This window comes from Colossoma macropomum, unplaced genomic scaffold, assembly GCF_904425465.1.
Source record: "Colossoma macropomum unplaced genomic scaffold, Colossoma_macropomum, whole genome shotgun sequence".
In the NCBI taxonomy this organism is placed as follows: domain Eukaryota; kingdom Metazoa; phylum Chordata; class Actinopteri; order Characiformes; family Serrasalmidae; genus Colossoma; species Colossoma macropomum.
Window position 1 is genome coordinate 43,663,223 of NW_023494787.1, and position 14,557 is coordinate 43,677,779.

Below are 14,557 nucleotides of genomic sequence, written 5' to 3' on the forward strand. Positions count from 1 at the left end.
ACTTTAAACTGGCTTATGTGGTTTTAACATTAGCTGATAATTATAGTACTGTACAAACTGTGGACAGGGGATACAAATGTCTATTGTTCTTTGTGTCTGAGATATCAGGCTTTCCTTGTATGGTTGTACTATCTGACAGGTATCTTTGTGCATGTGTTTGTTTAACAGGGAGAGATCCAGCAGCTGCTGATTGCGGAGGATCCCCAGGCAGCAGCTGATTACTGTCTACATTATATCCCAGATTGTGACTCTTCTCTGCCGTACAGCACCCAGAACTATGACCCTGAGGAGGTGAGTGGCTTCATTCATGCATGGTTGAGTGAAAACCAAAATGAAATCATGCCTGGGATTTGCATTTCATTTGTTCTCCGGTTTAATAACAGAACTTCTTTTTATATATTCATCAAATTAGATGGCCTCTTACATAAATAAACAGTCGCCTACACTAAAGGGGAACTTCTCAAAATTTCGGCGTAATTGATTTGTTGAGATGTAAACAGTCATTCACAGGGGATTTATGTGAAATGGTGCTTTCTAGAGACACTTGCAGACATAGATTTCTTTACAGCAGTGGTGATGGGAACCAGGGGTCACAAAGGACATCTACAACACAAACCTAGCCATTTTATTTACTATCCTAAATGATCCGTGAACCTACACTTGCCTTCTGAGTATACGTATGTAATGTTCGTAATGGTGAAATAGTGCTAAAAGTTACTATTGGGTACTATATGGGTACTTTACAGCGCATGCTAGTACCTTTCCACCATAAATGGTGCTTAAAAATTAAATGAAAGACCTAATCACACTTGCTTTTTTTCCAATTCACTGCAATGAGTAGTTTCACGTCACAGAAACTTTGTGTGTGAAATCAGATTCAACAGAAATACTCAATTTGTAGATTTAGTGACCAGCGTCTGAATGCCTGTATCAGCAATGAAAATGTACTATTTACAATGGGTGTCTCAACTCTTTTGGACATATAGTGTACAGCAGTTCACAAAAAGTGGGACAGTGAGGGAACATTTGCAGTAATTGCACAAATTAGTGACAAGTCGCTAATGTTGCCTCAAATTTGTTTATATAACAAATATAAGTTTAAGTTTTCTTCCATAATTTAGGTGATACTGTTGGGAATACGAATTAAATGTCAGTAGGAACAAAAGATTCAGAGGGCAAAGGCTGGGGATCTCAATTACATTGTCACTTCACCACGTCTTAGTTCATTTGCATGAAGTTGAGAAAACTCAATTTGTCAATTGTCGCTTCGCTGCCTTGACGCTTGTCGCTAAATCTACAAATTGAGTATTTCTGTAGGAAATGACTGGTCGCCTAAACGTAAGGTTAGGAGGCGCTAAATCTAGCTGTGCTTCATAACCCTTTAAACATTTCATCAACACTGATTGTATATAAACACATAAAAGAGTACATGATACATGGTCAGTCAGCAAACAGCATTCAGTGATATAACTCTCTTTATTTTTGTGATTTCACTGTTTGTTGTAGGTAAGTTAACCAGCTTGCTAGCTGCTGTGTTATCTCTCTGGCTAAGTGCAGCTGAGCACACAAGTCATGCTTTTTGCTACAAGTGTGAAGCACTATGCTGTCACAATTGTACTATTATCTAATTTAAACTGTTTATTGTAGATGAGTTAGCCAGCTGACTGATAAGTTAGTTGTTTGGCTAAACGCAGCTGCGCACACCAGTTGTCAACTTCCATAACTATATTTTTTTGCTACAACTCAGTGTGCAGGGCTATGCTCCCATGAGTATATAAGTTATGTGTAGCATAGACTATATAATTATCCACTACTTTTGATAGTGTATGTTTGGGAAGTTAGCCAGTTTGCCAACTGTGCCAATATGGAGGATTTTGTCATTGCAAATCTTTCAATCCAGTATTGGTCACACCCGTTCACCTGCAACATAAACTGCAAATGTCTAGTGTGACCGCAGCTTTAGTCAAAAAGCTTATCTCAATGTAAAGCAACATCACAGATATCAGGTTTTGTATTCATAAACATTTTATGTGATAAGTTTCTGTGAGGGAGCTTTCAGAGGTGTTTAACCCATCAGATGTCTGGTTCCTATTACCACCATTGTGAGCAATTCTAGATGTGAAATGCTTCATAATAGTTTCTCTAGAATGGAGCATTGAAACCACTCTGAATGAGTTTGTTTACATCTTAACAACTGAACTGTACATAAATTTGAAAAAAGTGTAATTTCTTTTCAAAATGAATCTTAACTTTTGCTTGTGAACGAAAACATTAGTCACCAGTAGCAAGCAACAGTGAGAATTTTGGAGCTTGATATAATAGCTGGATTGAGTTTGCGAACTTCAAGGCACCCCCTCTTTAAAAGTTTTTAAAAAACTTTTTCAGTAGCATTTTGAAGCATTTCCCAGTGCCTGCTGAGCCCTAACACACAGACACACCTCCCCACTCAGCGGCAATCATTCACACCGTCTGACTCACAAATTACTCCGACAACTTCAAAGTGCCACAGTTACCTCATGTTTATTCGTCCCACAGTTCCCATCTGTATTTTAAAGGCAGATGACTATATTTTTCATTCTGACAGTCGGTCTGACCTCCTGCCTGTGTTATCAGATGTTTACTTCCCCTTGCTCATCTTCCTCGACCATGTTTATCGCTCTCCCGTTCTGACTCTGTCAGTTTATTGCTTTATATTTATATTCATTATGAATAAGTAAATATCATTTCTCTCTGCAGGCATATACTGTGTGCCCAAAAGTTTGTAGACACCTGCCTGTCCAAGGTTTCTTCTGAAATTAAGGGTATTAGTAGGGAGTTTGTTCACTCTTTGCTGCAGTAACAGCCCCTACTCTTCTGGGAAGGCTTTACACTTGATAGTGGAACATTTCTGTGAGGATTTGATTGCAGACACAAGAACATTCATGATGTCAGTTTGGATGATTAGGATCACAAGCGCCACTCCAACTCACTCTAAAGGTATTGGATGGATCTCCATTATTCCAGAGAGAGAAATTCCACGGTTCCACATCACAGTGCTTTATATGGAGGCTTTACACCCCTCTAGTCGACACTTGGCATTGGAAATGGTGACCTTAGGCTCACATGTGGCTTCAGCAGAGCATCCCATCCTATTGGCAAAGCTTTTCTATGGGAATTATACAAGGTGTGTTCAACTGAATGCCTGTATTAGCAATGAAAATGTCCTATTTACAATAGTTGTCTCAACTCTTTTGGACATATAATGTACAGCATTTCACAAAAAGTGGGACAGTGAGGGAACGTTTGCAGTTGCGACTGCGAAAGTTTTGTGGTTCCCTTTTGACTTTATTTTTTGGAAGAAATCTCCAAGCTCTCTTTGGCTCATTTCAGTAACAGACACATTTACATTTGCTGCAGGTTTTCTGGGCCGCGATCCCAGAGCAGCCGTCTTTCAGCCAACCAATAAAAGGAGGAGCAGGGATGCATAGAGCCGGAGCTGTCTTCTCCGTCTATCGCTCGATCGCTTTATTTATTAGCGCACCGTCTCCTTTGCCAAAGAGGCCTTAAAGGATATTTCACCCAGAACTGCTAACGTCGCTAATAGCGAATGAAAGCTTGTAGAGATCAGATAGCATGAAATGAGATCATACTAACTCATCGGCAGCAGAGTTTGTCCTTTGATAGCCATGTTAGCATTTTTGGGTGATGTGTTCCCTTCACCCCTTGAACCCTATGCTTACTGAGGGATTACCCTTGAGGCTTGGTATTTAATATAGAATTTATATGGACCCCTAGGGTTTAAGGGGTTAAATAGAGCACAATAAAAGCTTGTATCCGTGGTGTGTTATGAGTGCAGGACAGTGTGGACGATCTGTGCTCTGTGTGGATACAAGAGTACCCGAATATGAAAGGTTTCCCAAATGTTCACTAGCTTTTTCACAACCCCATCACACTTAATCAGAACAGGACATATTAGCAACCTAAAACTGTCAGTGAGAGCATGATAGTGTGTGAGGTTGTGTTTGTTTTCATTTTGTTCATTTTCAGGACAAGTGTGAAATGTCTTGACTGTGCAGTAAAACCAGAGTAAAACACGGATAACCTACAGAACTTACAAAGAGGTCCAGATTTTAGAAAAGTGATTTTTGCTATGTTTCATTTTTTTAAACACTGAAAAGACAAAACCTTTCTTTTTTGTTCCAGAGGTGAAGTTTAGGGTTAGGTTTGGGATTAGACTTAGGGAATTCTTTCTTTGTAAACCCTTTGGCCACAATATTGTGACTTTTCCTGTTAATATCCCAATATAATGTCGTAATTCCACAACTTTATTCTCTAAATTTTATGACTTTATTCTCAAAATATTAAGATTTTATTCTTAAAATATGACTTTTTCTTAAAATATTACGACTTTATTCTCAAAATATTATGACTCAGTTCTCAACATGCCATACCGTATGAGTTTTTATCTCGAAACTTTATTGTCCCTAAAACACCGTAAAAAAATGGTCCAAAATTACATGCAAATAAATCTTATTCCATCAACCTCCATTCAAAGTTAAGAACATGTTTCCTTCTCCTGCAAAGTTACCATTTTGGAGATACAGGGTTTACTTGCATATGCACATAATAGATATGGGACATATTATTATTACATATAGGTACTTATGTGTATGTAATACATATGGGACATATTTTTACACACACCTATTTGAATATATACAAATACATGGCACATGTTATTACAAATAGCTTCTTGCAAGAGGTTTATGGGGACTATGGGAACATGCAGTGTGTTTGTGATGATGTGATGATTAATGCTTGTTGTGCAAGCATACATGTGTGTGTCTCTGGAACTGTTCACGTGAGAGTGTGTGTTTGTGTGTCTGCACGTGTGTGTGAGTCACAGAGATGACTAAGTGTGTCAGTGGGTTGCATTTTTGGGAGAACCCTCTGGGAGGAACTCTTAAGGTCATGTGGAACATTCATTTGTGCAGAGCTTCCCACGCCTAGCGTTCGAGTGTGTGGGTTCTGTGTGTGCGTGTGCTTTTCTGTCAGCGGTCATTGAGAGGCTGAGCCATTTGGCTTTCCGCACTGCACTGAGCCACAGCTGAGAGAACAGGCTGTAAAATCGGGTCTCATCAACATCGCTCGCATTACTGACCCAGTTCTGCTGTTACACACTGATCCTATTCACAACCCACCCAGGCCATTAACAGCTCCTATCACACACTACAAAAGCTTTGTTTTTATGTGCAGAAAACAGTGATGTATTAAATTTACTTGATTCATATGTGTTCATCATTTCCACATGAATAAAATATGTTACATTAACACAATTAATGTGTTGATGTAAAACAAACATATGTAAGAAAACTGAAATGACTGAAAGAAAAAAGTTTTGATGTAATGTATTTTATTTATATGGAAATGTTGTACACATTTGAATCAAGTAAATTCAGTGCATCACTTTTGTCAGTGTACAATGTCAAGACATGGGGCCATACATGTGTCCTATATGTGTTATATACGTATGAGTAAGCATACATAATAATATGTCCCCTATGTATTGGATATATGTAAGTAATTATATGTCATATGTCCCTTATGTGTTATATACATGTAAGTACCTATATGTAACAATAATGTCACATATTGCTGCTGTCAGAACAAAACCGGTATCTTCATTTTTGTCATTTTGTATCTCTTACAGAATCTGAAAATGCCAGCTGCCCTTAATAACTTGCTAAAATTTCTTGATGAATGGACCAATACAAAGGAAAATGTAATTCTGTTGACTTCCATTCCAATATTATGAGTTATGAATGTTTTTTCCATCTCCTGTAAAGTTATCATTTTGGAGATCCAAGTTTTTCTTGCGAAACTTCCAAAGAAACCAGTCACATTGCAAGACATTACAATACAAATAAAAACAACTAAGAGCTATTATTCCAATTATAATTCATAAGTTACTCATAAGTTCATAATGAAGTCATGACTAGGCAGACTTGTCATAATGCATTATGCAAGCTGAGACAGAGTTTTTTGGCTGCCGCAATATAACGTTCTGAACACTACTTATAATGCATTATGTTATGAATTCATAATGCATAGCAAACATAGCTCTACACATCAGTATACATTTTTCTAGCAATGTTTATAATGCCTTTTGAATGCATTATAACATGTTACCAAAATGTGTTCAAAGATTCTTACAGACACTCCAGTGCCTGTATTTTTACTGCATAGGTTTAGTGTTTAAAAGTTCCAAATTTTAGCAGGGATATGTATTATAAGTATATGAGTACCTGTATGTTTCATAAATCCATACATATATATATATATATATATATATATATATATATATATATATATATATATATATATATGTGTGTGTGTGTGTGCGTGTGTGTGTATATATATATACATACACACACACACACACACACACACACACACACATATATATATATATATATATATATATATATATATATATGACAACTTTACAGGAGAAGGAAAAAACCTGCTCTACTTTTAATGTGAGTCAATGTTGGGTCATTTCCGTTGATCCATCCATTGTGAAATTTACACACAATGTAAAGGACATATACATGTATACATATATATATACATGCACCTCTATGCAATAGCATATATCTTGGATAAAGCTAATATATGATATAGGTAAGAACGTGTACATATAAAGAATAATGTATCCTGAATATACTAAACATGTAAGTACCTAGCTGTAATAAAGAGTTAAACCTAATCCTAAAGCCAAAAACAGTTCATCCTGATCCCATACCTGATTACAAAGTCAAGACTATTTTGTTGGCCTTGCTAATGTAAGTCAGCCTTGTTATTCTCTATTTTTCTCTGGTTTTCTTGCAGTCAGGACATTCTTTTTCTGAAAAAATGCACAAAAAATGTGCACACACATGTTTTCTCACTCATACACACACCTCCTCCTTAACACATCCCTCATCAGACCCACTCAGCCAAGATTCCAGATAAATAGCCTGGAATCAGATTCGAGTCCATTGGCCTTAACGGTATTCAGCCAAGCTGACCTTTGATCCTCCAAGTACAGGGCTTATAAATGATTGCTGATTCATTGTGGTTCATGGTGTGTATGTTCTGTTATCTCTGACTGTCCTCATTTGTAGCGCCATCTGACAGATTGTTCTGTGATAGGATACAGTCTTGCTTTATTTCTGGGGTTTTCAGCTCCAGTCAAGGGAACAAACCCTGACAGTTTCATTCTTTTCCTGCACTCACACATCTGATTCAACTCAAGGACAGCTCAATCAGAGGATAATCATCTGATGGGTTCAATAGGGAATAGGGAGATAATGGGGAACCCATTGCAGGGCAGTAAGTCTCCAGGGATGGAACTGAGCCTTAAAGGAATACTCCAGTATATTTAAACCTATTCTCTATCTGCTGCATCTCTATCATAAGGTCCATTACTATGGACAAATATTTCAACATATTTACCTGCATCTGTACTAAATACATGACTATATAACACAAATTTGGAACTGCAATAAGATGGACATATGAAAATATCCTTCTAAAGCTGTTCTTGCAAAGTTTTATCCAGCTTTCAAACATTAAACCAATGCAGTAAAAATACACGAGTGATCAGGCACTCCACCCACATCAATCCACCACAAACTCCTCCCTTTAAGAGAATGAATGGTAACATTTTCTATGAATGGGGTGTCTGTAAGAATCTTTGAACACATTGATAACATGTTAAAATGTATTCATAAGGCATTATAAACATTGCTATAAAAATGTATACTGATGTGTAGAGCTACGTTTGTTATGCATTATAAATTGGTAACATAATGCATTATAAGTAGTGTTCATAACGTTATATTGTGGCTGCTGAAGAACGCTGCCTACTCATAAGCACATGCCATGACTTCGTTATGAGCTTATGACTAACTTGTAACTTGTAATGTCTTGCAAAGGGGCTAGTTTTCTTTGGCACTGACAATATAATGTTTTATGAAGGCTAATTATAATGCATTATGTTCACAATTCATAATGCACAGTAAACATGACTAAAAAATACATATTTATAAATATTTCTAGCCATGTTTATAATGCCTAATGAATGTGTTGCTAGGAATGACTTCATAGTTTCTTATCAACATGGTGTCCGTAGAAGTGTTTCTAACTTTGGCAGGTAGCGATCAATCATATTGCCTCCATTATTATCTTGCCTCAGGTTTTCTCATTCCTTTGTTGTTCTTCTCCATTCATGCCCTTCCCTAAACTGTAACCCCACCCCATCTGACAAAAGACCACACCCCTTAAGGTTGAGGACACGATGCAAGGTGACGAACCAGAGGCGCCAAAGAAACGCTCAAAAAAAGACAGGAAGGGCAAAAAGAACAAAAAGAAGAGGGGCCGAGGGAAGAAAGGGGAAAAGAAGGAGTCCCGGAAGAAGAGAAAAGAGGCGGAAACTTTGGAGGAAGGCTTTCTTGAGGTGTCCACCAATCTGCCCGAGTATTTGATTCGAGGGGTCACCCATGTAGCTTCATCACCTGCAACAGAACGGCCGACTACAGCTGTGGAAACTCCGGCTATCACCATTAACCAGATGGACTTAATCCCTGAGATGCCTACTCATGAGCCAGACTCCATAATGACCCTTCCCACTTCGCTGTCTGACAACCCTGAGGACCCCACTGTAGCACCCACTGCATTGCCCCAGTCTCCACAGACTGAGGTGGAGGTAGATTGCAAACCTAGCTGCCCCTTGCCCATCCTCCTCCTCATCACTCGCTGACCTTATTAACGCCTCCTAACCACAGATACCACCCCTCATACCCAACCCCACCTTTACCTGCCAGCTGCACCACTAACCATCCCCTGCTACAGTAACACAGCAGCCCACTGTAGCGCTGTAGTTTAGAATGTAGTAAGTAGGCAGTAGATGTAGTGAAGTAGCTTAGATGCAAAGTCTAAACCAAATTTACATAGTGTAGCCCAAATTAGTCAACCAGCCAAGACATGCTTGGTGTTTTAAGTTTGCTTCTTTAGGTTTGCACTTGAGTTATGAGGCTAATTAGCTAATTCATGTTGTGTAAACTGCACTCGTAAATCATTCAAAACTTACCTTAAAAACTAAAGACAATGGCAACAAAGCCTTCAGTTTGGGCCATAGATGTCAACACTTGGTTAAAAATGATGTAAAGAACTCTTCTATGATAATGCTAATTTCTGCTAGCATCCCTGTGGGATTCTAGTAGAATGGTAGGACGAACTACAATTCATATATTTTGGCCATTCTAGATTAAAGACGAATATTTGCGGCCTGTAAAAGACATTTTATGTTGTATTTGACCTCGTATGTATCAGTTTTACTCTTTTTCTCCTTCAGTAAAAAGTCTAGGCATTGAGCTGCTGCTGTTTTCCATTTCTAACTTTCTAACAACTGACTGAAGCCTAATTAGACTATAACAGGTACTCGCAGTCTGTGACATATCTAGAACTTCCAGTAGGTCTAGAGCCCATGTGTCAAACACAATGCCCACGGGCCAAGTCAGGCCCGCAAAATTAGTTTAATTCTCTATTAATATTAGCCCATTTTACCATGAGCTGCACTACAGTCCCCAGCATGCACTGCAACGTAATGTGTGCTCTCACCCCCTCCCCAGCAGTGATCTATGGTACAGCGCCACAAAAAAAGATGCCAGATGTCCAGTTCAAGCGAAAGGGCAGTTTTAAAAAACCCATAGTACAGTAGGGACATTTAGAGGTTTAACAGTTATCTGTAGATAATGTAGTCTATTTTTCTATAAAACATTTGTTTTTATAATTTTTTTTTTTTCGAATTGTTTAAGTATTCAGTGCCTAATTTTTGCTGTTGCGTTTTTTCGCATATTTTAAATAAACAGTGGCCCGTTCGGGTCATGGCAAAATGTTAAGTAAAAATAAAATAAAAACACAGCTGGCCCATGAATTTGCTGAGATTTTTTACTATGGCCCTTTTAGAGGTCAAGTTTGACACCCCTGGTCTACAGTAACTTTTTTCTCACAAAATTGGTCCCACTAATTAGGAATCAAAAAGGGATTGGTTGATTCCTCTGTTTAGTGGTTAATCTGACATATTAGGCCCCCCATACCAGCTCCTTAAAACCTAACCAATGGGAGAGCTCACTTGGCTGTATCTACCTAGATACCACAGAGGGAAAAATCCTGATTGGATAATTTTCCATTAGGCATTTCAGGAATTTAACCAATCTAACCAAAACTTAAAAATGAACTGAGTCGTAGTACAATACTTCCAGAGTTTATATACAATAAGCATGGCCTCTGGAAAACTGAATTTTGTCTGTACTTTCTTCATTTTTTTTTTATAAAAAAAACACTTTGTTATATCCAGTCATAAGCAAAAGCTTAGGCATCTCCTGTTCAACGTGCATGTTTTGTTGAAGTGAAAATAAATTAACACTTCCGTTAGAGAGAACACACTGCTTCACATTTAATACAAACTGACTGTTGAAATTTGCCAAGTTTGACACGTTGAGGCAAAAATAAAACCTAAAATGTGGCCTGTGCAAAAGCTATAGCACATTTTATAATATTTCAGTTTGTCAGCTGCATTAACCTTGTAGCGTTAGTGCAGAACTAAAGAAGCTAACTTTAGTCACCACATTGGCTGGTCATTACATTAGGAATGGAGGTAAAAATGTGTAAATTTGAGTTGATTTCATGCTGGAGACTATCGCTTTAATTACACATAGATTATGGCTCGTCTTCATCTGTAATACTCAGATCTGTGTAGATTAAAGTGAGAGATAATGCATGTTTTTGTGTGTGTCTCAAATCCTAGTCTTCTGCTTATGAAAGCAAAAGCACTGTATAGCCTTGCACGCCCCGCCGTGTGAAATTGAGTTTCTGTGTTCCAGAAACAATTTTTGTTGTAATAGAGCTGACTCAAGGCAAATCTTATTATATCTCAAATGTAGCTTACAGTAATCCATCACTTTGATGCATTGGGCTATCGCGGCAGTGATAGATGTAGGTGTTGATACGGTTTCCTTTGGTTTTTGCTGAGGGCGTAAGCTTCCGTGGCTGATCCTGATGTGCAGAGTGTACTTTTCCATATCGCTCCTGCTGCTTCGCTGCCACCACCACATATGGCTCTCCTGCTGACATCAACCCTTATTAATGAAGCGTGTGGAGAAGTAACTACCTCACAGCCACCATTTAAACTTTAATAACTCACACCTGACGCTGGCTTCGTAGCCATAACCCACATTCTGCAAGACTAGCGCACTAATATTCCGTGGAATCGCAAAGCAACGTTGTCCATTTTCTGACATAATCAGGCCAAAGTTGACCTGTCATGCTCAAGATGCGGCCGGGGAGTGGTCAGTGTTGCTCAGCGTCTCCATGGTTGCCATTACCATGGCTGTGTACTGACTCTGGTCTGCTCTGTGCAGGAGGAAAGGCCTGTGAATAAGCCAGAGGTGGAGGAGTATGCCGAGAATGTCTACAGCAACATGTACGATGACCTGTCCGTCTCCACGGTAACGGTGGGCACTAATATCAGCGAATATGAGGTAAGGGCTAGAACTGCTCAGCAGTGCCATATCAAGTGAACAGCATGTTGAATTTACTTGGTTCAAATGGTGTACATCATTTCCCCATAAATAATAATAAATTACATCAACACAATGTTGTATTTTGATTTGGTAATTATTGTGTTGAAACACATTTCATGCAAAGTGTGCAATTTAAACCTGTGTGTAAGAGACAAAAGTGTTTTTCAAGCTCAGGTATATTCATTGAAAGCTCATCATTAAAATAGCGCATGAAAAATTTTCAGTAGCACTTTATTTGAAGGCTACATACATAAGGATGTCATAACACATGCACAAGCATTTATTAAGGTATTTATAAAGCAATACTTGAGTATGAATACTTGAGCCACCTGTGCCAATAATCACAAGATACCATAAGCTATAATAAATGACTTATTGAGGTTTTGTACTTTAATTTGTGCAGAACTACATAAAACTGATGTAAACTTCTAAACTTGACCTTTCGTTTATGTTTCATTATTTGGGTATGATGGTTCATAACGGTGTTATAAATAGAACAGATGCCCATTACTTTAGTTTAAAGTCCCTTATGTCAATGCAGTGTCATTTAACATCTTATGTCATCTTGCGGTAACTATCATAAGCTGGTCATAAATACTCAAATATTGCTTCATAAATATGTCACTCAGTTCTTATGCATGTGTTATATAGTCCCTATGTAGGTAGCCTTCAAATAGTGTTACCAAATTTTCTTACATATACTTATTTTTTAGGAGTGCAGGCAAATGTATATCTGTTTCCACTTATTAAGTGACATGATGACATCATTCAATGGGGAACTTCATCTGTTTTTTACATTTTCTGCATAAGAGATATGAACAAAGTCATTCAGAGTGGTTTGGTGTGAAATGTTCAGTCAGAATTGTTCACAGTGGTGTTGATAGGAATCAGATGCCTGATGCACTTCATGCCTCTGAAAGCTATATCACATAAAGTTGTTACACAAAATGGTCACAAATAATGCTGAGTGATGTCTGAGACAAAAACGTGCTATTAAAAATCTGTTTATGGTGGAGAGGTACATGCAGGCCATTGTTAAAGCAAAGTAGTCCCCAAAGAAAATTGATTTTTTTTAGATTTTACCAAACCATATTCAACATTACATATAGGAACTCACAAGGTGTGTAGATTCACTAGTGGTTTGGAAGGTAAATTAAATGCCTATATTTGTGTTGTCATCGTGACCCCTGGTTCCTATGACCACCACTGTAAAGACATCCAATTAAAAAACTAAAATCTGTTTTAGAGCATTAGTCAAGTAAAACTATGGAGGACACAAAAGTTCAAATTAGCATATCTATTTGGCAAGCATCTCGTGGAGTGACTCTAATAGCATTAGTGCTTGACTTAACATAATTATTGTCATCAAACTGTGTTAAATGACTTGTGTACATTTTCAGCTCATCGAATATGATGACTTCAAGAACGGTACAGAGAGTTCAGAGCTGGAGTATGAAGAGTATGAGGTCGATGAGGATCGCTATGGCCCCGCCGAGAGAGAAAGGGCAAGGACCTGGGACGGACAGGTTGGAGTTTCATCATTAGCTAGCCAACGTTTACCACACTCATGAATGAAAACCTGCCAGTATACTACAAGGCAGATGATAAAGAAAACGTTTTAAGGAATACTTTGTTAAATAGAAAAAAATCACTAGGGGTCTAATGATTCAAAATGTGTAATGTGATTCAATACAATACAGTGGTGTCTCATTTCCATGTATTTTTCAATACAATAAAAATGAGCAATGGCTGAAAATATGCCTTACATTAATTTGTTAATGTGTGCATTTACATGCACTTAATAATCTGATACCTGCAGAAAATCAGATTTTGTCAGTAATCCAATCAACATGTTTACATGCGCTTAAGTAATCAGTTTATAGGAAACTCTAGGTCTACATGAGTCAGGCAGTAATCGGATTTCTGCTTTGCAACCAGCCAATAGACTCACTGAAGAAGACGTGACGTAAACGTAACGTAAAACTCAAACATCATGTCGTAGCTTTTTTTAAAACGTCGTGCCACTTTACCTGAAAATATGAACTTACATCATCTAGAAGATGAAAAATATTTAAATCCTTTATTTCGTCAAGCTTGGTACAGGCTTCGCGCCAAAAGTGTTTTGCTGCCAATACATGGCAACGCTGCTCACTTATTTCCGGTTCTGTTTTCACACATTCGCAGACTGAGAAATCCGAAAGAAATCAGAGTAAGACTTTACATGCAAATCTGATTACAGTCAGTGTCTCAATCTATAGGCACAAGATATGTTAGATACAAGCTAACACACTAGCCACAGTCTAACATGCTAGTCACAATACAACACTACAGTACTCCCTCCAATTCACACAGTGGTCCTCTTACACCAAGTGTGGTCGGTCAGACATGAGCCTCATACCTCCAGTGCAAACCTAAATAAGCAACGCTTCAGATACCAAAATGTCTTGGTTTTCAACTACATTTGGGGTAAAGGGAAAACTGTAGAAAGCAGACTTTTCCACTTAACTATTCCTTATAGAAATTAATTCATGAAGGAACTTAACAAGATGGGGTATTTCATTTATTTTAATCACAAATTTAAAAAAATCGAATAGGCTGGATGATCTTACACACAGAGTTCTTAGTAAAATAATTAATCTCATGGGTAAAAATACAAGATTCTTTGCCTTGAATTAAGATATTTTTGCGCTTGTTTAAGATGCCGTTTTTTTCAGCGTGCTGTTCATAAGCTTTGATATCTTTCTGCTCCCTCAGGAAAATCATGGCTTTGAGAAAGGCGAGAAGGGAGAGCAAGCCGTCATTGAACCGGTAAGAGCCTTAACCATCTATAATTTCCACTGATTACATTGAACTTTTGGTATTTGATTAAAGCTGTGCTCTGTGTTCTCCAGGGCACAGTGTTTGAGGGACCTCCTGGGCTTCCAGGACCAGCGGTTAGTCTTCTTATCATG

General features: G+C 38.0%; 1 protein-coding gene across 4 annotated transcripts in view; it reads left to right on the plus strand.

Moving 5' to 3' along the window:
* col5a3a (collagen, type V, alpha 3a) overlaps positions 1–14,557 on the plus strand; it is a 138,928-nt gene that overhangs the window by 42,907 nt on the left and 81,464 nt on the right. For 2 of the 4 annotated variants that reach the window (XM_036567511.1, XM_036567512.1), the window contains exons 5-10: positions 169–291; positions 8,294–8,728; positions 11,445–11,564; positions 13,007–13,132; positions 14,361–14,414; positions 14,498–14,539. In XM_036567511.1, coding sequence (XP_036423404.1) covers positions 169–291; positions 8,294–8,728; positions 11,445–11,564; positions 13,007–13,132; positions 14,361–14,414; positions 14,498–14,539 — 900 coding nt within the window. The remainder of the gene's footprint in view (positions 1–168; positions 292–8,293; positions 8,729–11,444; positions 11,565–13,006; positions 13,133–14,360; positions 14,415–14,497; positions 14,540–14,557) is intronic. The other 2 variants (XM_036567513.1, XM_036567514.1) reach the window with 1 other exon arrangement.